This window comes from Macaca fascicularis, chromosome 7, assembly GCF_037993035.2.
Source record: "Macaca fascicularis isolate 582-1 chromosome 7, T2T-MFA8v1.1".
In the NCBI taxonomy this organism is placed as follows: domain Eukaryota; kingdom Metazoa; phylum Chordata; class Mammalia; order Primates; family Cercopithecidae; genus Macaca; species Macaca fascicularis.
In genome coordinates this window covers 17,929,625-17,952,946 of record NC_088381.1, presented here as the reverse complement: position 1 = coordinate 17,952,946, position 23,322 = coordinate 17,929,625, and the positions used below count along the sequence as shown (strand labels likewise).

The 23,322-nt window shown below is 46.2% G+C and overlaps 2 protein-coding genes across 22 annotated transcripts in view; one reads left to right on the top strand and one right to left on the bottom strand.

The window, feature by feature from the left end:
• Positions 1-846: 846 nt before the first annotated feature.
• On the top strand, positions 847-15,519 carry NDUFAF1 (NADH:ubiquinone oxidoreductase complex assembly factor 1). Of its 4 annotated transcripts, none has more exons than XM_005559241.4 (5): positions 847-902; positions 5,632-6,285; positions 8,482-8,667; positions 14,338-14,412; positions 15,279-15,519. In XM_005559241.4, exons 2-5 carry the CDS (start codon positions 5,713-5,715, stop codon positions 15,426-15,428), a joined length of 984 nt encoding a protein of 327 aa, XP_005559298.3. In that variant the 5' UTR covers positions 847-902; positions 5,632-5,712; the 3' UTR covers positions 15,429-15,519. The 4 variants fall into 4 exon arrangements, with proteins under 4 accessions (XP_005559298.3, XP_073851643.1, XP_005559297.3 ...); XM_005559240.4 differs by having other exon boundaries at positions 884-1,203; XM_073995542.1 differs by lacking the exon at positions 8,482-8,667.
• A 4,810-nt stretch (positions 15,520-20,329) lies between these two features.
• Positions 20,330-23,322, bottom strand: part of NUSAP1 (nucleolar and spindle associated protein 1) — a 48,775-nt gene continuing 45,782 nt past the window's right edge. For all 18 annotated transcript variants that reach the window (XM_015452673.4, XM_015452674.4, XM_073995539.1 and 15 more), the window contains one exon: positions 20,330-21,344. In XM_015452673.4, coding sequence (XP_015308159.3) covers positions 21,251-21,344 — 94 coding nt within the window. In that variant the 3' untranslated portion in view covers positions 20,330-21,250. The remainder of the gene's footprint in view (positions 21,345-23,322) is intronic.

Below are 23,322 nucleotides of genomic sequence, written 5' to 3'. Positions count from 1 at the left end.
GGCTCCACCGTCTCAAAAAAAAAAAAAAAAAAAAAAAAAAAGAAAGAAAAAAAAAGAAAAAAGAAAGTGCTTTACCAGAGGTGTGCACAAGGTACAAACAGATGGCCTGAGGAACTGGCGACCCTGTGGGGCAGGACTGGGGAAGGGCTGGTAGGAGGTGCTGCTGTCCAGGTGCATGGTGGGTCCTCAAGAATTCATGGGGGCAATTCCAGTAGAACCGGCCTCTTGAGGCCTCAGGTAGTTCTTGTGGAGACTGAGGGGACAGATAAGGAAAGAAGGGATACAGGCGCCAAGTGGGGGCGCAGGTGCGTTAGCAATAACTGGGTTCTATAGGAGGCGGGGCGCGGTGGCTCACGCCTGTAATCTCAGCACTTTGGGAGGCTGAGGCGGGTGGATCACGAGGTCAGGTGATCGAGATCATCCTGGCCAACATGGTGAAACCCCGCCTCTACTAAAAATAAAAAAATTAGCCGGGCTTGATGGCGTACACCTGTAATCCCAACTACTCGGGAGGTTGAGGCAGGAGAATCGCTCGAACCCGGGAGGCGGAAGTTGTAGTGAGCCGAGACGGTGCCACTGCACTCAGCCTAGCGACAGAGACTCCGTCTCAAAAAAAAAAAAGACGCAGAGATAGAGTTGCCGCCCGAAAGGATACAGAAAGGAGAGGCGAAAAACTTATCCGAATCCTCACTACTTCCTTACAACTGGCGACCAAGTGGACCAAAAACCTCCAAAAACCTCAGTTGGCTGGACTACCGGGTCCTTGCTCTCCTTCCTGGGCTTCTGTACCCGGCCGGAACTTTAGTGTTCTGACGCCTTGTTTGGCATCGGAAGGGAAAAACAGATGGACCTATAAGTGAAAAGTGGCTTCTGGTTGGAAGCCACACCATAGGCTCGGGGAGGTAAGCGGTGGTAGGTCGGCGTTTGATGTGTCCCGGGTGTGGGGAGGCGACAGAGCCCTGGCAGTTGAGGGTTGCGGGGCCTCCCCACCGCGGCGAAGGTCTAGCCTTCGGAGGCCAGGCCGTGAGTGCCGGAGGTAAACGCCAAGGCGGAAGAGTTTTGCCACTCACTACCTCAGTGACCTCGGGTAAATTAGTCTTGAAACGTCGGTTTCCTCGTCTCCATAATTGAAATAATAATAGTTCCTCTCTGAGGATTGTTGTGAGCCGTCAGTGAAACCCTTAGAGCAGTTTCTGGCACATGGTAAGCCGTGGATATCTTTACTAATTCGACTCACTTCTAGCTGCGTGGATTATGTTGTCAAAACCCACCGTCAACCTCAGGGCGGTATTGTTCAGTTAATAGGTTAGATTTTCTATTTACTGGTAGAAAAAAAAAATGAAACAAAGCATTTATAATTAAAGTTATATTACTAGAGAAATAACACTACGGAGGGTTTGCAAAATATTTTATGAGCTATCATTTGTTTCTAAAATTTCTGTATGTGTAGAGGTAAATAATTTTGTAACTTAAATGTGTAAATCATTTAAGTGCAACCGGCGCGGGGGAATTTAAATATTATCCATAATTGCAGGATCTCAGATCAACTGTTAATTTTTCCTGGTTCCTTTACGTTTATAATACATGTGAAAACATACTGTTTACATGATTTTGATTTATTAGCAAACCTTATTGATAATGTCGGCTGGGCGCGGTGGCTCACGCCTGTAATCCCAGCACTTTGGGAGGCCAAGGTGGGCGGATCACTTGAGGTCAGGAGTTCGAGACCAGCTTGGCCAACATGGTGAAACCCTGTCTCTACTAAAAATACAAAAATTAGCTGGGAGTGGTGGCGCACACCTGTAATTCCAGCGGCTCAGGCAAGAGAATTGCTTGAAACCAGGAGGTGGAGGTTACAGTGAGCCGAGATCGCGCAACTGCACTCCAACTTGGGTGACAAAGCTGGACTCTGTCTTAAAAAAAAAAAAAAGCTGGTCGTGGTGGTGGGCACCTGTAATCTCAGCTACTCGGGAAGCAGAGGCAGGAGAAGCACTTGAACCCGGGAGGCAGAGGTTGCAGTGAGCCAAGATCGTGCCATTGCACTCCAGCCTGGGTGACAGAGCCAGACTCCATCTCAAAAAAAAAAAAAAAAAAAGGTCGGGCGTGGTGGCTGATGCCTGTAATCCCAGCACTTTGGGAGGCCCACATGGGCGCATCACCTGAGGTCAGGAGTTCAAGACCAGTCTGGCCAACACGGCGAAACCTCATCTCTACTGAAAAAAAAACAAAAAACAAAAATTAAAATTAGCCAGGCATGGTGGCGCCGGTCTGTAATCCCTGCTACTCTGGAGGCTGAGACAAGAGAATTGCTTGAACCCAGGAGGCGGAGATTGTGGTGAGCCAAGATATCCAGCCTGGTGACAGAGCAAGACTCTGTCTCAAAAAAAAAAAAAAAAAAAATGGATAATGTCATTTTACCTATTGGTGTCTGTATCCTATAGAAAGGAAATGTCTACCTGACTTCATAGGATTTGTGTGTGGATGGCATGAGATAATATATATCAGGGTGATTTGAAAGTATTAGGAGTGGGCTGGGCGCTATGGCTCACGCCTGTAATCCCAGCACTTTGGGAGGCCAAGGCAGGCGGATCACGTGGTCAGGAGATTGAGACCATCCTGGCTAACACGGTGAAACCCCGTCTCTACTAAAAATACAAAAAAGAAAAAAAAAAATTAGCCAGGTGTGGTGTTGGGTACCTGTAGTCTCAGCTACTTGGGAGGCTGAGGCAGGAGAATGGCGTGAACCCGGGAGGTGGAGCTTCAGTGAGCTGAGATCGCGCCACCACACTCCAGCCTGGGTTACAGAGTGAGACTCTGTCTCAAAAAAAAAAAAAAAAAAAAAAAAGTATTGGGAGTAGTATTCATCAGGTGCAGTGGCTCATGCCTGTAATCCCAGGTACTCCAGAGGCTGAGGCAGGAGGATCACTTGAACCCAGGAGCTGGAGACCAGTCTGAGCAACCTAGCAAGACCTCATCTCTATCTTTTTTTTTTTTTTAGATGGAGTTTTGCTCTTGTGGTCCAGGCTGGAGTGCAATGGCGTGATCTTGGCTCACCACAACCTCCACCTCCTGGGTTCATGCGATTCTCCTGCCTCAGCCTCCTGAGTAGCTGGGATTACAGTCATGCACCACCACACCCGGCTAATTTTGTATTTTTAGTAGAGATGGGGTTTCTCCATGTTGGTCAAGCTGGCCTCGAACTCCTGACCTTGTCATCCACCCGCCTTGGCCTCCCAAAGTGTCGGGATTACAGGCATAAGCCACTGCGCCTGGTCTTACAATTTTTTATTTTTATTTATTTATTTATTTGTTTATTTTTTAGACAGAGTCTTGCTCTGTCACCCAGGCTGGAGTGCAGTGACCTGATCTTGGCTCACTGCAACCTCCCACTCCTGGGTTCAAGCGATTCTCCTGCTTCAGCCTCCCAAGTAGCTGGGATTATAGGTGCCTGCCACCATGCTATAGGTACCTGCCACCACACCCAGCTAATTTTTGTATATGTATTTTTTTGAGACGGAGTTTCACTTTTGTTGCCCAGGCTGGAGTGCGATGGCGCAGTCTTGGCTCATTGCAGCCTCTGCCTCCCAGGTTCAAGTGATTCTCCTGCCTCTGCCCTCCGAGTAGGTGGGGTTACAGGTGCCCAGCACCATTCCCAGCTAATTTTTTTTTTTTTTTTTTTTTTTTTTGAGGTGAAGTCTTACTCTGTCACCCAGGCTGGAGTGCAGTGGCACGATCTCCGCTCACTGCAACCTCTGCCTCCTGGGTTCAAGCAATTCTCATGCCTAGGCCTCCCAAGTAGCTGGGATTACAGGCATGGGCCACCATTCCCAGCTAATTGTTTGTATTTTCTGTAGGGGTTTCACCATGTTGGTCAGGCTGGTCTTGAACTCCTGACCTCAGGTGGTCTGCCTGCCTTGGCCTCCCAAAGTGTTGGGATTACAGCCATGAGCCAGCACACTGGGCCAATTTCTGTATTTTTAGTGGAGATGGGGTTTTACCATGTTGGGCAGGCTGGTCTCCAACTCCTGACAAGTCATCTGCCTGCCTCAGATTCTCGGAGTGCTGGGATTACAGGTGTGAGCCACCGTGGTGGGCTACAATTTTTTTTTTTTTTTTTGAGATGGAGTTTCACTCTTGTTGCCTAGGCTGGAGTGCAATGGTGTGATCTCAGCTCATTGCAACCTCTGCCTCCTGGGTACAAGTGATTCTCCTGCCTCAGCCTCCCCAGTAGCTGGGATTACAGGCGCTCTCCACAACGCCCAACTCATTTTTGTATTTTTAGTAGAGATGGGGTTTCACCAGGTTGGCCAGGCTGGTCTTGAACTCCTGACCTCAAGTGATCTGCCCACCTTGGACTCCCAAAGTGCTGGGATTATAGGCGTGAGCCACCGCGCCTGGCCAACATTTTTTTAAAAAATTAGCTGGGCATGGTGGTGTGCACCTGTTGTCTCAGTTACCTTGGAGGCTGAGGTGGGAGGATCATTTCAGCCCAGGGCCCAGGAGTTCAGGGATACAATGAGCTATTGATCTTGCCACAGCGTGGCAGCCTGGGTGACAGAGCAAGACCCTGTCTCTCTCTCTTTTTTTTTTTTTTCACATGGAATTTTGCTCTTGTTGTCCAGGCTGGAGTGCAGTGGTGCGATCTCGGCTTACTGCAACCTCTGCCTCCCGGGTTCAAGTGATTCTCTTGCCTAAGGCTCCCGAGTAGCTGGGATTATAGGCGTCTGCCACCACGCCTGGATTATTTTTAGTAGAGATGGGGTTTCACCATGTTGTCAAGGCTGGTCTTGAACTCCTGACCTCAGGTGATCCATCCGCCTCGGCCTCCCAAAGTGTAGAGATTACAGGCGTGAGCCACCGCACCCGGCCTGACCCACTCTTTTGTGAAAAGAGAAAAAAAAAAAAAGATCGGGGATGGTGCGTCATTCCTGCAACCCAGCACTTTGGGAAGCTGAGGGGAGAATCACTGGATCCCAGGAGTTCAAAACCATCATGGGCAACACAGGGAGATCCATTTCTTTTTCTTTTCTTTTTTTTTTTGGGGGGACAAAGTCTCACTCTGTTGCCAGGCTGGAGTGTGCAGTGGCACGATCTTGGCTTACTGCAACCTCCTCCTCCCAGGTTCAAGAAATTCTCCTGCCCCAGCCTCCTTAGTAGCTGGGATTACAGGCACGCACCACCAGCTAATTTTTGTGTTTTTAGTAGAGACAGGGTTTCACCATGTTGGCCAGGATGGTCTTGATCTCTTGACCTCGTGATCTACCCGCGTCAGCCTCCCAAAGTGCTGGGATTACAAGTGTGAGCCACTGCGCCTGGACAGGGAGATCCATTTCTACAAAAAATTTAAAAATTAGGTGGGTGTGGTGGTGTGTGCTTGTAATCCCAGCTACTTGGGAGGCTGAGATGGGAGGATCACTTCAGAAAGTAGAGAGGCTAAAATGAGCTGTGATTGTGCCACTGCACTCCAGCCTGGGCCACAGAGAAAGACCTTGTCTCAAATAATAATGATAATAATAATAATAATAAACAAAATAAGTTAACAAATTTCAAAATACCTGATTTCTGTTGAATTTGAAATTGTGATACGTTCATTGCTATACTGATAATTCTTCAATGTGTCTTCTGTTACAGGTAGAATTGGGCTATTTGCTGAAGCTTCTTCGTAGCCCTTGGTAGCCCAGGAAGAAACTTATGTTTTGATTTTTTTGTACCATGGCTTTGTTTCACAAAGTGCTGCGTGGTACTTATATTCTCAGAAAATGCTCTAAGCCAACTTCTGCCTTGCATCCACTTTTGAGTATTCGCTTTGCAGACTATTCCAGTAGTCTTCAGAAACCAGTGGCTTCTCCTGGCAAAGCCTCCTCACAGAGGAAGACTGAAGGGGGTTTGCAAGGACATCACCAGAAAGAAGTTGCTTTGGATATAACTTGTCCTGAGGAGAAACCTGATGTTAGTTTCGATAAAGCAATTAGAGATGAAGCAATGGACCATTTTAGGCGTTTGAAGGATGAAATTGTGAATCATTGGAAGGGACCGGAAGGCCGCCCTCTGCAAGAGGCCTTGCTGGAACAAGCCAAGGTTGTCTGGCAGTTCCGCGGGAAAGAAGATTTGGATAAGTGGAGAGTGACTTCTGATAAGACGATTGGAGGCAGAAGTGAAGTGTTTTTGAAAATGGGCAAGAATAACCAAAGTGCACTGCTCTATGGAACTCTGAGCTCTGAGGCACCTCAGGACGGGGAGTCTGCCCGCAGTGGGTACTGTGCAATGATATCCAGGATTCCAAGGGTAGGTGAGGCCCAGGCGGCATCATTTTCTAGTGAACAGGGGTGAACTTCATTGTAGCATAAACTATAGAAGATAGCTTTTGTGGCCGGGCGCGGTGGCTCACGCCTGTAATCCCAGCACTTTGGGAGGCCGAGGCGGGCGGATCACAAGGTCAGGAGATGGAGACCACGGTGAAACCCCGTCTCTACTAAAAATACAAAAAAATTAGCCGGGCGCGGTTGTGGGCACCTGTAGTCCCAGCTACTCGGGAGGCTGAGGCAGGAGAATGGCGTGAACCCGGGAGGCGGAGCTTGCAGTGAGCCGAGATCGCGCCACTGCACTCCAGCCTGGGCGACAGAGCAAGACTCCGTCTCAAAAAAAAAAAAAAAGAAGATAGCTTTTGTTTCTATAAATGAAAACACCTGGCATGTTATATTTGGCGCCTCACCTGTGTTTGGAGATAAGTATTGGCACAAGTGTAAAGTGGAAGCACAAGGGGGAAGTGGTTTCTGAGGAGGAGGAGTTACTTGTTTCTGGGCATTGCTTTGGGCCAGGAACCAGCATTGTTATGTTTCAGGAATCCTGAGCGGTTAGACATTTGAAAGATTTTTGGAGAGATTTTCATCTCCTCTAACAAAGACCACAGCCTCTGTAATGGCCGGGGGTTTTATAGAGTTGATGTAGGGTCAGCCTGTGGCTTTCTTTTTTTTTTGTTTTGAAACGGAGTCTTGCTCTGTCACCCAGGCTGGAGTGCAGTGGCATGATCTTGGCTGACTGCAACTTCTGCTCTCCAGGTTCAAGTGATTCTCCTGCCTCAGCCTCCTGAGTAGCTGGGACTACTGGTGCATGCCACCATGCCTGGCTAATTTTTTGTATTTGTAGTACAGACAGGGTTTCACCATGTTGGCCAGGCTGGTCTTGAACTCCTGACCTCGGGTGATCCACGCCCCCCCCGGCTTGGCCTCCCAGAGTGCTGGGATTACAGGTGTGAGCCACTGTGCCTGGCCCAAATATTCATTTTGGAATAATGAAAATAGTAGATAACATTTATTAAGCGTGACGTGCCAGTCCTTGTGCTAAGCACTTTATATTATCCCATTTATTCCTCACAACAGTCTCCTGAGGTAAGATCATCCCAGGTTTATGGATGAGGAAACAGAGTTGGATAGATTTAGTAACTTGTCCAAAGTTACACGGATAATAAATATTAGTTTATATCTAGACTTTGGTGTTCTCGACATCAGAGTACCCTTGAGATTGCTGTAACTAAATGCCTTTGGAAATGAACTAAATTCCACTTTTGAAGAGAGAGGCAGTATAGATAGTTGTTAAGCACACAGATTTTGGAGTTAAACAGCATTGGATATACCACTTATTAGCTGAGTGCTTAGTTTGTTTATCTGTAAAACGGGGTAAGATGCTAATAACCTATCATAGCACTGTTGTGAGGATTAAATTATGCATGCAAATTATTTAATGCACATATTCAATGGATGCTAGCCACTGTTGTTAAATATCACTTTTAAAACTTAAGCTCTTTTCTCTATAGTTTTCTGACTTGTGGAAAGGCAGTTGTCATAAAATAGGCCACTCAGAAATCACCGCTCCTTGGCCGGGCGCGGTGGCTCATGCCTGTAATCCCAGCACTTTGGGAGGCCGAGGCGGGTGGATCACCTGAGGTCGGGAGTTCGAGACCAGCCTGACCAACATGGAGAAACCCCGTTTCTACTAAAAATACAAAAAATTAGCAGGGCATGGTGGTGCATGCCTGTAATTCCAGCTACTCGGGAGGCTGCGGCAGAATTACTTGAACTCGGGAGGCAGAGGTTGTGGTAAGCTGAGATCGTGCCATTGCACTCCAGCCTGGGTAACAAGAGCGAAACTTCGTCTCAAAAAAAGAAAAAGAGAAAAAAGTCATTGCTCCATAGGACCAGGTAAAGGAAATACATTCATTTCCATTCAGTGAACACAGGTGAGTGCCTACCCCATGTAAACACTGTCCTGGGCCAGTTGTGTGTTGAACATTACCTTAGAAACATATAACTAAGTCAGTATTTTGTGCTAAAATAATAATCACTGGGTTTATCTGCCTTCTTATAGGGCAGAAAGTCAGAAAAATGGTTAGTGAATCCTGTTGATGATGCTGACTTGGTGATGACTCACATTTTGCTGATAGTGGAGAAGGAGGTGCAATTAACTTTCCTTTCAATATCGTAGGGTGCTTTTGAGAGGAAGTTGTCTTATGATTGGTCGCAGTTCAATACTCTGTATCTCCGTGTACGTGGGGATGGTCGGCCTTGGATGGTGAATATCAAGGAGGATACAGATTTACTCCAGAGGACGAATCAGATGTATAGTTACTTCATGTTCACCCGTGGTGGACCCTACTGGCAGGAGGTCAAGGTACAGCATAAGTCTTCATTGTTTAAAAAAATGAGGTATTGGGAGGCTGAGGCAGGAGAATGGCCTGAACCCAGGAGGCGGAGCTTGCAGTGAGCTGAGATCCGGCCACTGCACTCCAACCTGGGCGACAGAGCAAGACTCCATCTCAAAAAAAAAAAAAAAAAAAAAATGAGGTCTTGGCCGGGCATGGTGGCTCACGCCTATAATCCTAGCAATTTAGGAGGCCCAGGCAGGTGGATCACCTGAGGTCGGGAGTTCGACATCAGCCTGACCAACGTGGAGAAACCCTGTCTCTACTGAAAAAAATACAAAATTAGCTGGGCGTGGTGGCACATGCCTGTAATCCCAGCTACTTGGGAGGCTGAGGCAGGAGAATTGCTTGAACCCGGGAGGCGGAGGTTTCGGTGAGCCAAGATTTTGCCATTGCACTCCAGCCTGGGCAACAAGAGCCAAACTCTGTCTCAAAAAAAAAAAAAAAAAAAAAAAGTTGGTGTCCTAGGCCAGGTGTGGTGGCTCATGTCTATAATCCCAGCACTTTGGGAGGCCAAGGTGGGTGATCATCTGAGATCAGGAGTTCGAGACCAGCCTGGCTAACATGGCAAAACCCTGTGTCTACTAAAAATACAAAAATTAGAGGCCAGGCGCCATGGCGCACGCCTGTAATCCCAGCACTTTGGGAGGACAAGGTGGGCAGATCACGAGCTCAAGAGATTGAGACCATCCTGGCCAACATGGTGAAACTCTGTCTCTACTAAAAATACAAAAATTAGTTGGGTATGGTGGCGCGCGCCTGTAGTCCCAGAACTCAGAAGGCTGAGGCAGGAGAATTGCTTGAACCTGGGAGGCAGAGGTTGCAGTGAGCCGAGATGGTGCCACTGCACTCCAGCCTAGCAACAGAGCGAGACTCCATCTCAAAAAAAATAAAAATAAAAAAAGGCCGGGCGTAGTGGCTCACGCCTGTAATCCTAGCACTTTTGGAGGTGGAGGCAGGCGGATCACGAGGTCAGGAGATCGAGACCATCCTGGCTAACCCAGTGAAACCCCGTCTGTACTAAAAAATACAAAAAACTAGCCGGGCGTGGTGGCAGTCGCCTGTAGTCCCAGCTGCTTGGGAGGCTGAGGCAGGAGAGTGAGGTAAACTCGGGAGGCAGAGCTTGCAGTGAGCTGAGATCTAGCCACTGCACTCCAGCCTGGGTGACAGAGCAAGACTCCGTCTCAAAAAAAAAAAAAAAAAAAAATTAGCTGGGCATGGTGGCGCATGCCTGTAATCCCAGCTAATAGAGGGGCTGAGGCAGGAGGATCGCTTGAACCTGGGAGGCAGAGCTTGCAGTGAGCTGAGTGAGATTGCTCCACTGCACTCCAGCCTGGGCAACAGAGTGAGACTCCGTCTCAAAAAAAAAAAAAAAAAAAGGCCGGGCGCGGTGGCTCAAGCCTGTAATCCCAGCACTTTGGGAGGCCGAGATGGGCGGATCACGAGGTCAGGAGATCGAGACCATCCTGGCTAACACGGTGAAACCCCGTCTCTACTAAGAAATACAAAAAATAGCCGGGCGAGGTGGCAGCGCCTGTAGTCCCAGCTACTCGGGAGGCTGAGGCCAGAGAATGGCATGAACCCGGGAGGCGGAGCTTGCAGTGAGCTGAGATCCGGCCACTGCACTCCAGCCTGGGCTACAGAGCGAGACTCCGTCTCAAAAAAAAAAAAAAAAAATCTCACAAAGCCCCCATTTTGCTCATGTCGTATACTTGAGGGTCATCCTGAATTCTTCTCCTTCGCCCCACATCCAGTCTATTAGCGAGTCCCGTCACCTCTGCTTGCAAAATACACTCAGCAGCTGACCTTTCTAGCCATCTCTTCTACTCCCACCCTGGTCCAGGTGATTGGATTATTGCAGCAGCTTCATTATTGATTTCCCTGTTTGTCTTCTTGCCCCACTAAAATCCTGGCTCCACAGCAGCCAGAGTGATCTTTCTGAAACATAGTTCAGATGACATCATTTACATGCTTCTAAGCATGTAAATGTACCTCCTAAGCATGTAACCTGTCTGTGTTAGTCTGTTCTTGTGCTGCTACTATGAAGAAATACCTGAGACTGGGTAATTTATAAAGGAAAGCGATTTAATTGACTCACACAGTTCTGTAGGGCTGGGGAGGCCTTAGGTAACTTACAATCATGGCAGAAGGGGAAGTAAACACATCCTTCTTCACATGATGGCAGGAAGGAGAATGAGCTGAGTGAGGGGGTAAATCCCCTTATAAAACCATCAGATCTTGTGAGAACTCACTATCACCAGGACAGTATCGGGGAAACGACCCCCATGGTTCAGTTAACTTCACCTGGTCCCTCCCTTGACACACCGGGATTATTACAATTCAAGATGAGATTTTGGGTGGGAACACAGCCAAACCATATCAGGACCCTTCAGTGGTTTGAATAAACCATCACAATTTGAATAAAGTCCAGGCCGGGCTAGGTGGTTCATACTTTTAATCTGAGCACTTTGGGAGGCTGAGACGGGCAGATCACTTGAGGTCAGGAGTTTGAGGCCAGCCTGGCCTACATGGTGAAATCTTGTGTCTACTAAAAATACAAAAAATTAGCTGCAGGTGGTGGCACACGCCTGTAGTCTCAGCTCAGGAGGCTGAGGCAGGAGAATCGCTTGAACCTGAGAGGTGGAAGTTGCAGTGAGTCAAGATCGTGCCACTGCACTCCAGCCTGGGCGACAGAGAGGGACTCCATCTCAAAAAAACAAAAACAAAAAGACTTAAGTCCAAACTCCTGAACATGACCTATGGGCCTACAATATCGGACCCCCGTCTTCATCTTCCATCTCTCCTCCTACCTCCCTCCTCCACACCAGCCCCTTTTCTGTCTGTCAGATTCAGCAACCTCATTTCCATCTCAGAGCTTTGCACGTAGTGTTGCTCTGCTGTAATGCTCTGCCCCCATGTCTTCACCTGCTTTCTCTTTCCTGTCATTCACCTCGTGGCTCAAAAGTTGCCTCAGAGAGGCCTTTCCTGATTCCTGTAAGTAAAATCGGACCCTCTAATCCAGTTACTTTCAACACCACCATCCTATAACTTTCTTCATAGAACTTATCACTAACTAAAATTACTTTGTTCATTTATTCATCTGTTTATTGTCACTCTACTGCCTTCCCTGGAACATAAATTATATAAATTCTTTTTTTTTGAGATGGAGTCTCACTCTTATCGCCCAGGCTGGAGTGCAGTGGCGCGATCTCAGCTCACGGCAACCTCTGCCTTCCAGGTTCAAGAGATCTTTCTGCCTCAGTCTCCCGAGTAGCTGGGACTACAGGCGTGTGCCACAACGCCCAGCTAATTTTTGTATTTTTAGTAGAGATGGGGTTTCATTCACCAAGTTGGCCAGGCTGGTTTCAAACTCCTGACCTCAAGTGATCCACCCGCCTCGGCCTCCCAAGGTTCTGGGATTATAGGCGTGAACCACCATACCTGGCCCTAAATTCCGTAAATTCTGTGAGAGCAGAAATCTTGCTTATATTGTTCCTACCAGTTTCCCCTGTACCTAGAGTTTTGTCTTAGTGTCTAGCACAAAATAAGCATTCAATACATAGTACATATATATGCACTAATATAGATATATAACACAAATTATATATACTTGTATTTAAGTAATATATATAAAATGAATTATTATACAAAATAACTACTTCATTATAAAAAAATTTGGCAAATACAGAAAAAAATCTTGTACTACCACTATCCAGAGATGAAATACTATTTTTGACGTGTATCTTCCAGACTTTTCTAGTCACACTTTTCCCTTCCAGTGGTGTTTTATAACATGTATACAGTATTTTCCTTGAACTATTGTTTACCACTTTGTTTTCAAATATATTTCTACATCATTTTTAATGTCTACATGATATTATATAAGTAGAAAATAATTTTGGCTGGGTCCAGTGGCTCACACCTGTAATCCTAGCACTTTGGGAGGCTGAGGCGGTGGATCATTTGAAGCTAGGAGTCTAAGACAAGCCTGAGCAACATGGCAAAACCCTGTCTCTACAAAAAATACAAAAATTAGCCCAGTGTGGTGGCATGTGCCTTTAGTCCCACCTACTCAGGAGGCTGAGGTGGGAGGATTGCTTGAGCCTGGGAGGTTGAGGCTGCGTGAGCTAAGATCACCCTACTGCATGCACTCCAGCCTGGGTGACAGAGTAAGACCCTGTCTCAAAAAAAAAATTTTTTTTTTCTTAACTTGTTCTTCATTATGTACGTGTAGATTTAGATTGTTTTCAGAATTTTCTACTGTGGGAACAAACTCTGAGGTAAACATCCTTAACTATTTTCATAGGCTATATTCCTAGAGATAAAATTACTGGAATAAATATTAATATGTATAATTTATTTTTATTTATGTTCATTAAAATTTGTTTATTTGAGACAGGGTCTCACTTCTGTTGCCCATGCTGGAGTGCAACATGCGCTCGCTGCAGCCCCAACCTCCTGGCCTCAGGTGATCCTCCCACCTTAGCCTCCTAAATAGCCAGGACTACAAGGATGTACCACTATGGCTGGATAAGTTTTCTGCTTTTTTAGTAGAGTCTTGGTTTCACCATGTTGCCCAGGCTGGTCTTGAACTCCTGGGCTCAAGTGATCCTACTGTGTTGGCCTCCCAAAGTGCTGGGATTACAGGCATGCACAACCAGGCCCAGCCATTTTCTTCCTTTGTTAAACTCAAAAAATAAAATTAGCATAATCTGTACCTATGGTTTGTGTTTTTAAAATTTAGGAATGTATCCTGGAGAGCTTCTGTATAATTATTTAGGCAGAGTGTGGTGGTTCATGCTTGTAGGCCAAGGTTGGCAGATTACTTGAGCTCAGGAGTTTAAGACCAGCCTGGTCAACATGGTGAAACACCGTCTCTATCAAAAAAAAAAAAAAAATTAGCCGGGTGTGGTGGTGTGCGCCTATAGTCCCAGCTACTCAGGAGGCTGAGGTGGGAGAATCACTTGAACCTGGGAGGCAAAAGTTGCAGTGAGCCAAGATTGCACCACTGCACTCCAGCCTGGGTAACAGAGTGAGACCCTATCTCAAAACAAAAACAAAACAAAACAAAAAACAAACAAAGCCAGATATAGTTTTAAAAGATCGTGCTTAATAATAAGTAAATTACATAAAGAAGAAATATGAAAATAAAGTTGATGAATAAAAAGGGCACACTTGAAAAGTTCAAGAGTAGAAGGAATAGGACATTTCTTTTTCTTCCGTTTCTAATGTAGGAAGAAAGGGAAACATATTACAATTCTTTTTGCTTTTTTTTTTTTTTTTCCTGAGACAGAGTCTAGCTCTGTCGCCCAGGCTGGAGTGCAATGGCACGATCTTGGCTTACTGCAACTTCTGCCTCCCGGGTTCAGGCAACAAAGTGAGACCCCATTCTCCACAGGAAAAAAGAAAAGCTGTGTTTAGGTACTAGTCTTTTTTCCACAAATGTTACAAATATTTTTTTCATAGTTAACCCTTTATTGTTTGGCCTGAGTTACATCTTTGATCCAAATGGCTAGCCATTTGTCATAATACATATATTAAATAATTTTAGAATAAATGTAAATTCTTGTTTTATCATTACATGTAGATGCCTCAATTGCTTACATTTCAGTTATGAAGTAAATGGTTTCTTCTTTCAGATTCCTTTTTCCAAATTTTTCTTCTCTAATCGAGGAAGAATCCGGGATGTTCAGCATGAGCTTCTGCTTGACAAGGTAATATATTCCTGTATTTTTCACTCAGAACTGTATCATTTTTAATGAATCGAAACTCTGGTGAGACTGAGTTCATTTGAGAAAGCTGGCAGATGAAAATTTCTTCTCAGGGCCACTGCTCTTAAACCTAGCCAGAGGCTGACTCAGACCTCCCCTATGAACTATACCCCATCCTGAAGGAATTTTAGAATGATCATTTTTAGCATGTGTACATTTTACTTTAGCTATTTTTCCCCTGTCCCCTCCCTCCTAATTTAGCTTTAAAATAAGAGTTTATGAACACTTCAAGGAACCTCCATTAGGCATTCATGTTGTCCTTACTAGTCTTTTTTTTTTTTTTTTTTTGAGATAAGAGTCTTGCTTTGTCACCTAGGCTGGAGTGTAGTGGCATGATCTCGGCTCACCGCAAATTCCACCTCCTTGGTTCAAGCAATTCTCCTGCCTCAGTCTCCCGAGTAGCTGGAATTAACAGGTGCTTGCCACCTCACTTGGCTAATTTTTGTATTCTTAGTAGAGACGAGGTTTCACCATGTTGGCCAGGCTGGTCTCGAATTCTTGACCTCATGATCTGCACACCTTGGCCTCCCAGTGTTGGGGTTACAGGCCTGAGCCACCGCACCTGGCCGTCCTTCCTAGTCTTAAGTGGCGCTACCTAATGAGGAGAGGGAAGGAAGTTGAATGGGGAAAGAAAAACAGTCTTGTATTTCCTCTTACGGTATGCTATGTGAGAACTAGTATGTATTTCCTAAGGGCTGATAGCATTAAAACCCAGTTATAATCATCACTTGATGGGATTTTAAACTCCTGGAATAATATCAGTACATCACTGTATGAGATTTTAATCAATTTCTCTGTTTTAAATTTAGATCTCTTCTATAGGATTCACCTTGGCTGATAAAGTGGATGGTCCATTCTTTCTGGAGATAGATTTTATTGGAGTGTTTACTGATCCAGCCCATACAGAAGAATTTGCCTATGAAAATTCTCCAGAGCTTAACCCAAGGCTTTTTAAATAAAGATTATGTGGTAGTTTTGTTTTACTACTCTAAGGGTACTAGCATCTATAATGATGTAGACAAAATAAAATATTTCTTTAATGGCATCCAACCAATGGCTAGTATATATTCTCTCTCTCTTTTTTTTTTCTCTTTTGAGATGGAATCCCACTCTGTTGCCCAGGTTGGCATGCTGGTGTGCAGTAGTGCGATCTTGGCTCACTGCAACCTTTGATCAGCCTCCCGAGTAGCTGGGATTACAGGCATGCGCCACCACGCCCGGCTAATTTTGTATTTTTAGTAGAGACAGGGTTTCTCCGTGTTGGTCAGGCTGGTCTCGAACTCCTGACCTCAGGTGATCCGCCCGCTTCAGCCTTCCAAAGTGCTGAGATTACAGGCGTGAGCCACTGTGCCCAGCTGGCTAGTATGTATTCTCTAAGACAAGTTGAAATGCTGTTGCTGGCCGGGCACGGTGGCTCATGCCTGTAATCCCAGCACTTTGGGAGGCTGAGGCAGGAGGATCACTTAAGGTCTGGAGTTCGAGACTAGCCTGATCAGCATGGTGAAACCCCATCTCTACTAAAAATACAAAAGTTAGCCGGGCATGGTGGTGCAAGCCTGTCATCCCAGCTACTTGGGAGACTGAGACAGGAGAATTGCTTGAACTGGGAGGCAGAGGTTGCAGTGAGCCGAGATCACGCCACTGCACTCCAGCTTGTGCCACAGAGTGAGACTCTGTCTCAAAAACAAAAAAAGTCTGTTGCTAAGAGGGACTGGATAAGGGGAACACAGCATGAAACCAGGTTCTCTGGTGTACTTTATCTCATAGAATGCAAGTACTGATGTAAATGTACTATGTAAATAATTTAGTGTTTTTGCTCAGAACAGTTGCTGTTAGGAACATTTCCTACATGAGTAGTTTCCAAAGCAGGAATCTCTGAGATGACCGTTAATGGCCTTCTACCACTCTGTTGCATTTAGATTTTTCTATTTTCATTTTGTGTTGCTTTTTTGAGATGGAGTTCCGCTCTGTTGCCTAGGCTGGAGTGCAGTGGTGCAATCTCGGCTCACTGCAACCTCTGCCTCCCAGGTTCAAGCGATTCTCTTGCCTCAGCCTCCCCAGTAGCTGGTATTACAGGCACACACCACCATGTCTGGTTAATTTTTTTGTGTTTTTAGTAAAAATGGGGTTTCGCCATGTTGGCCAGGCTAGTCCTGAACCCCTGACCTCAGGTGATCTGCCCAAGGCAATAATTCAGTAAATCACAGAGACTTACTCCTGTGGTTTCTTCTAAGACTTTTGTAATTTTAGTTCTAACACTTAGGTCTACGTTTTTTTTTTTTTTTTTTTGAGATGGAGTCTTGCTCTGTGGCCCAAGCTGGCGTGCGGTGGTGTGATCTCGGCTTACTGCAACCTCTGCCTCCCAGTTCAAGCAATTCTCCTGCCTCAGCCTCCTGAGTAGCTGGGATTACAGTCATGCGCCACCATACCTGGCTAATTTTTTTTTTGTGTGTGTGATGGAGTCTTGCTCTGTCACCAGGCTGGAGTGTAGTGGCATGATCTCGGCTCCCTACAACCCCCACATCTCCCAGGTTCAAGCGATTCTCTGCCTCAGCCTCCTGAGTAGCTGCGATTACAGGTGCCCGCCACCACGCCCAGCTAATTTTTATATTTTTAGTAGAGACAGGGTTTCACCATTTTGGCCAGGCTAGTCTTGAACTCCTGATCTCGTGATCCACCCACCTCAGCCTCCCAAAGTGCTGGGATTACAGGTGTGAGCCACTGCACCCAGTCCCTCTTTTATCATTTTTTTTTTTTTTTTTTTGAGACGGAGTCTCACTCTGTCATCCAGGCTTGAGTGCTGTGGCATGATCTCGGCTCACTGCGAGCTCTGCGTCCCGGGTTCACACCATTCTCCTACCTCAGCCTCCCGAGTAGCTGGGACTACAGGCACCCGCCACCACGCCCGGCTAATTTTGTTTTTGCATTTTTAGTAGAGATGGGGTTTCACCATGTTAGCCAGGATGGTCTCGATCTCCTGACCTCGTGATCCGCCCGCGTTGGCCTCCCAAAGTGCTGGGATAACAGGCATGAGCCACCGTGCCTGGCCTATTATTTTTTTTTAAGAAATAGGATCTTGCTATGTTGCTCAGGTTGAAGTGCAAGGGCTCGTCACAGGAGTGCTTATAATGCACCACAGCCTTTGATCTCCTGGGCTAAAGTGATCCTCCCACGTCAGTCTCTCAAGTATCTGAGACTACAGGAGTGTACGCTACTGTGCTCAGCCCTATGATCAATTTTAAGTTAACTTTTGTGAAAGGTATAAAGGTCCAAATTCATTTTTTGCATCTGAGTATTCAGTTGTCTCATTTTTTTTTTTTTTTTTGAGACGGAGTCTCGCTCTGTCGCCCAGGCTGGAGTGCAGTGGCCGGATCTCAGCTCACTGCAAGCTCCGCCTCCCGGGTTTACGCCATTCTCCTGCCTCAGCCTCCCGAGTAGCTGGGACTACAGGCGCCCGCCACCTTACCCGGCTAGTTTTTTGTATTTTTTAGTAGAGGCGGGGTTTCACCGTGTTAGCCAGGATGGTCTCGACCTCCTGACCTCGTGATCCGCCCGTCTCAGCCTCCCAAAGTGCTGGGATTACAGGCTTGAGCCACCGCGCCCGGCCCTCATTTTTTTTTTTGTACTAGTCATTGCTAGTATATGGAAACAGGGGGCAGGGTCAGTGGTTCACACTTATAATCCCAGCACTTTGGGAGACTGACGTGGGAGGATCACTTGCCCAGGAGTTTGAGACCAGCCTGGGCAACATAGTGAGACCCTGTCTCTAAAAAAATATATAAAAAAATAAAAAAAATTAGCCAGGTGTGGTAGCACACATCTGTAGACTCAGCTACTTGGGAGGCTGCGGTAGGAGGATCCTTGAGCCCATGAGGTCAAGGTTATAGTGAGCTATGATCTTACCACTGCGTTCCAGCCTGGGTGACAGACCAACAGTGTGTCTCTTAAAAAAAAAAAAAAATTAGGCTGGGTGTGGTGGCTCACAGCTGTAATCCCCAGCACTTTGGGAGGCTGAGGCTGTTGCATTACGAGGTCAAGAGATAGTATCGCTTGAACTTGGAGAGAGGTGGAGGTTGCAGTGAGCCAAGATCACACCACTGCACTCCAGGCTGGGTGACGGAGATTAAAGACAAAAATATAATTGTTGGGTCTTTTTTTTTTTTTTTTTGAGACGGAGTCTCGCTCTGTCGCCCAGGCTGGAGTGCAGTGGCCGGATCTCAGCTCACTGCAAGCTCCGCCTCCCGGGTTTACGCCATTCTCCTTTCTCAGCCTCCCGAGTAGCTGGGACTACAGGCGCCCGCCATCTTGCCCGGCTAGTTTTTTGTATTTTTTAGTAGAGGCGGGGTTTCACCGTGTTAGCCAGGATGGTCTCGATCTCCTGACCTCGTGATCCGCCCGTCTCGGCCTCCCAAAGTGCTGGGATTACAGGCTTGAGCCACCGCGCCCGGCCAATTGTTGGGTCTTGATTTTTTTTTATTTCAAGATGGAGTCTCACCCCGTTGCAGTGGCCAGAGTGCAGTGGTGTGATCTTGGCTCACTGCAACCTTCACCTCCCGGGTTGAAGTGATTCTCCTGCCTCAGTCTCCTGAGTAGATGGGATTACAGGAGCCCACCTCCACGCCTGGCTAATTTTTGTATTTTTAGCAGAGATGTGGTTTCACCATGTTGGCCAGGCTGGTCTCCAACTCCTGACTTCAAGTGATCTGCCTGCCTTGGCCTCCCAAAGTGCTGGGATTACAGGTGTGAGCCACTGTGTCTGGCCAGAATTGTTGGGTATTGATCTTGTACGTTGCAACCTTACTGAATTTATTAGTTCTAGGAGCTTTTTAGTGAAGTCCTTAGGATTTTCTCTATGTAAGATCCTGGTGGTTTTTTCTTTTTTCCAATAGGGTCTCACTACCTAATGGCATGGCTAGATTACACAGTAGACATCCTGTTAACTTTTCAAAGACACTAGCAAACTGTTTTCCAAAGTGGTTGTGACATTTTACATTTCCATCAGATGTGTATTTGACCCTAAAGTTTAAAAATTGATCTGATCTCTTCCCCTTGATAGGAAAATCTGAATGTTTCCAGTACTTAGGAGTGTGCCATGTCCTAAAGCCTCACGTACACAAAACAGCATTTAATAAAACCTGAGAGGCCGGGCGCGGTGGCTCAAGCCTGTAATCCCAGCACTTTGGGAGGCCGAGGCGGGTGGATCACGAGGTCAGGAGATCGAGACTATCCTGGCTAACATGGTGAAACCCTGTCTCTACTAAAAATACAAAAAACTAGCCGGGCGTGGTGGCGGGCGCCTGTAGTCTCAGCTACTTGGGAGGCTGAGGCGGGAGAATGGCGTGAACCCGGGAGGCGGAGCTTGCAGTGAGCCGAGATCAGGCCACTGCACTCCAGCCGGGGAGACACAGCGAGACTCCGTCTCAAAAAAACAAAACAAAACAAAACAAAAAAAACCTGAGAGGTACTCTGGGAATATAAAGGGAGCATACCGCCATTTCTTTTTTGAGTGGAAGCAGTGGTCAGGAAAGGGCATACAAAGGGTATAAACTCTTGTTAAGCCTAGCTGCTCACCTAAATCTTGGAAGACTTATGTTTACAAAGAATGAATCTACCACAAAGAGAAAAAATTTTATTAATGACAATCTTGAGCAGTATAAAACTCAGAAGCTCCACTGAGGTGAAGGAAACATGGACATGATACTAAGCAAAGCCTCATCTTTTCCATAAAATGAATAAGTATATTTGGTGGAGTTTGAGACCAGCCTGGGCAACATAGTGAGACCCTGTCTCTAAAAGCATGAAAGCATTAATCCTCACATTTCGATAGGACTATGTAGCTTTCAAGTAAGCAATGTTAGAATGAGTTGTAGAGTTTTATTTATGCAAATATAGTGAGTGACAGATGGCAATTACATGAGGCTATTTGAACAAAGATGCACAAGCCTAAACAATTTCACCTAGGTAAAATATTGATGTGATAACCAAATCATGGCCCCGTTTCATAAAGGTTACTATATTCTACAGAGACTGAAGAGGTGGCCTTTCTATCCCAGCTTACCCTATTCTTGTTATTGTTTAAATTCTCCTGAAGCTTGTATAACTAGCTGACATTAGATAAATGCTATTGGCTAGCAGAAGACTGTGGTTCTGTTAATATTAGAACCAGCAGGGGGAACTTGACATTAAAAATCTAGGAACACAGGCCGGGCGCGGTGGCTCAAGCCTGTAATCCCAGCACTTTGGGAGGCCGAGACGGGTGGATCACAAGGTCAGGAGATCGAGACCATCCTGGCTAACACAGTGAAACCCCGTCTCTACTAAAAATACAAAAAATTAGCCGGGCGTGGTGGCGGCGCCTGTAGTCCCAGCTACGTGGGAGGCTGAGGCAGGAGAATGGCGTGAACCCGGGAGGCGGAGCTTGCAGTGAGCTGAGACCTGGCCACTGCACTCCAGCCTGGGCGACAGAGCGAGACTCCGCCTCAAAAAAAAAAAAAAAAAATCTAGGAACAGAATTTTAGGATGTATCTCATTAGAAACCTGAATTGTATAGGGACTTAAGTAAAAACCATCCCAAAGAATGTGAGCTTTAAGGTGATAATGTCTTTTCAGAGATCGTAGCACATGAAGAACCCACGGACACTACATACATGGACACTACATAGAATATGAACAGTTAGCAGAAAAAGATCTCGTGACTAAAGTAGGGAAGACATAAAAAAAAAAATTTACAAAAGGAAAAAAGTTCAGAATACAGGAATATTTACAAGATGTTAAAAAATTATTAATCTTCAGCCAAAATGAGGCCCCTTCGCATTCCCAAAACCTTTGCTTTCTTCTCCTTTCGTTCTTGCTCGCGTTTCTTCCGTTGCTCTTCCCTGAGGGGGACAGGTCACAGGTTAAGCTCTAGGGAGGCTCCACAACAGACACTTTAGAGCAACTATTGTTGGACTAACACCCAAACTTTCAAGCAATGACATCCAGCATACTTGCGTAAAACAGGCTCTTAGAAGGCACTGTGCTCCGCCTAGTGTTTCTAACACCTGTTTGTCATTGTTGTGTTAAAGGGCTAGAAACTGGTATTTTCCTTTTGCTAACTCAGCACTCTAAAATCATGCATGGGCACACTGGCTCATGCCTGTAATCCCAGCACGTTAGGAGGCCAAGGCAGGCAGATCACTTGAGGTCAGGAGTTTGAGACCAGCCTGGCCAAAATGGTGAAACCCCGTCTCTACTAAAAATACGAAAGAGTTAGCCAAGTGTGGTTGTGCATGTCTATAATCCCAGCTACTGGGAGGCTGAGGCAGGAGAATCGCTTGAACCCAGGAGGTGGAGGTTGCAGTGAGCTGAGATCATGCCACTGCACTCCAGCATGGGCGACAGAGCGAGACTCCGTCTCAAAAAAAATTAAAAAATAAATAAATAAATAAAAAATAAAAAACAAAATCATACATGGAATTGGAATCAGAAGATACCTTGGTGATTGAATCCAACTCTTATTATTTTACAATTTGCTTTAGGCCAGATGCACTGGCTCACACCTATAATCCCAGCATTTTGGGAGGCCAAAGTGGGAGGATTCCCTGTGCCCAGGAGTTCAAGGCAAAAGTAAGAAAAGTAAGAACCTATCTCTAAGAAAAAAAAAATTGTTTTAAATGAGAAATGTCTACACCTAGAAATCAAAGGCGTGGTGGCTCACACCTGTAATCCCAGCACTTTGGGAGGCCAAGGTGGGTGGATCACCTGAGGTCAGGAGTTTGAGACCAGCCTAGCCAAGATGGTGAAACCCCGTCTCTACTAAAAATACAAAAATTAGCTGCACGCAGGGGTGGGCACCTGTAATCCCAGCTACTCGGGAGGCTGAGGCAGGAAAATCACTTGAACCCGGGATGGAGAGGGTGCAGTGAGCCAAGATTGCACCACCACACTCTAGCCTAGGCAACAGAGTGAGACTCTGTCTCAAAACAAACAAACAAACAAAAAAACCCAAGATAAGTTAATATAATCTTGGGCTTTTTTGTGGTTTTTTTTTCCCCTTCTTTCTCTTTTTTTTGGTTTGTCTAATCCTCTGAAAGAAAAGCATAATGGCTAACTCAGTAGACCCTGATTCTAGTTCTATTCCTTTCACTAAACTATGTGATTCTGAGCTTGACCTTTGACTTCTTTTTTTTTGAGACGGAGTTTTGCTCTTGTTGCTTGGGCTGTAGTGCAATGGCGCAATCTCGGCTCACCACAACCTCCGCATCCTGGGTTCAAGCGATTCTCCTGCCTCAGCCTCCAGAGTAGCTGGGATTACAGGCATGCGCCACCACGCCTGGCTAAGTTTGTATTTTTAGTAGAGATGGGGTTTCTCCATGTCTGGAACTCCTGACATCGTAATCCACCTGCCTTGGCCTCCCAAAGTACTGGGATTACAGGCGTGAGCCACCTCACTCAGCCAACTTAATAACAGTGAGCAAAGGCCTTGGCGCAGTCATGTATAGCCATGAGTCAAATGATAGGTAACCCTGTGTCATGAGGGTCTAAGCAGGGAATCTGGGCCCAACCATGATTTGCTACAACCCAGGATGAGCTCTGGCTTTAACTTGGTTTTCATGCTGAAGGAAGCCTCTAAGGACCGTCCTGGGTGCTCCTCTTTATAGGGCCTTGATGCCTTGTAAGCCTGGCTTCCTTAGGAGTGAGGAATTGATGTCTATCTGGATACGTAGGTGCCCTGGACTGCTGGGCATTGGTATCAGGAGAGATACCCACATGCCCTGTGTTGAGGCAGACGAGTCATGCAAGAGCAGTGCTCTGAATCTGGGTCTTCTTCTGAATCACCTGCAGAGCTTTGGAAACAATGCAGGTGCTTGGGCC

Bases quoted from the DNA above. Each gene is read 5' to 3' on its own strand.
- NDUFAF1 (XM_005559241.4), top strand. From the start codon at position 5,713: ATGGCTTTGTTTCACAAAGTGCTGCGTGGTACTTATATTCTCAGAAAA. The intron at 6,286-8,481 runs GTAGGTGAGGCC...TCAATATCGTAG, and splicing joins TGATATCCAGGATTCCAAGG to GGTGCTTTTGAGAGGAAGTT. The intron at 8,668-14,337 runs GTACAGCATAAG...TTCTTCTTTCAG, and splicing joins CCTACTGGCAGGAGGTCAAG to ATTCCTTTTTCCAAATTTTT.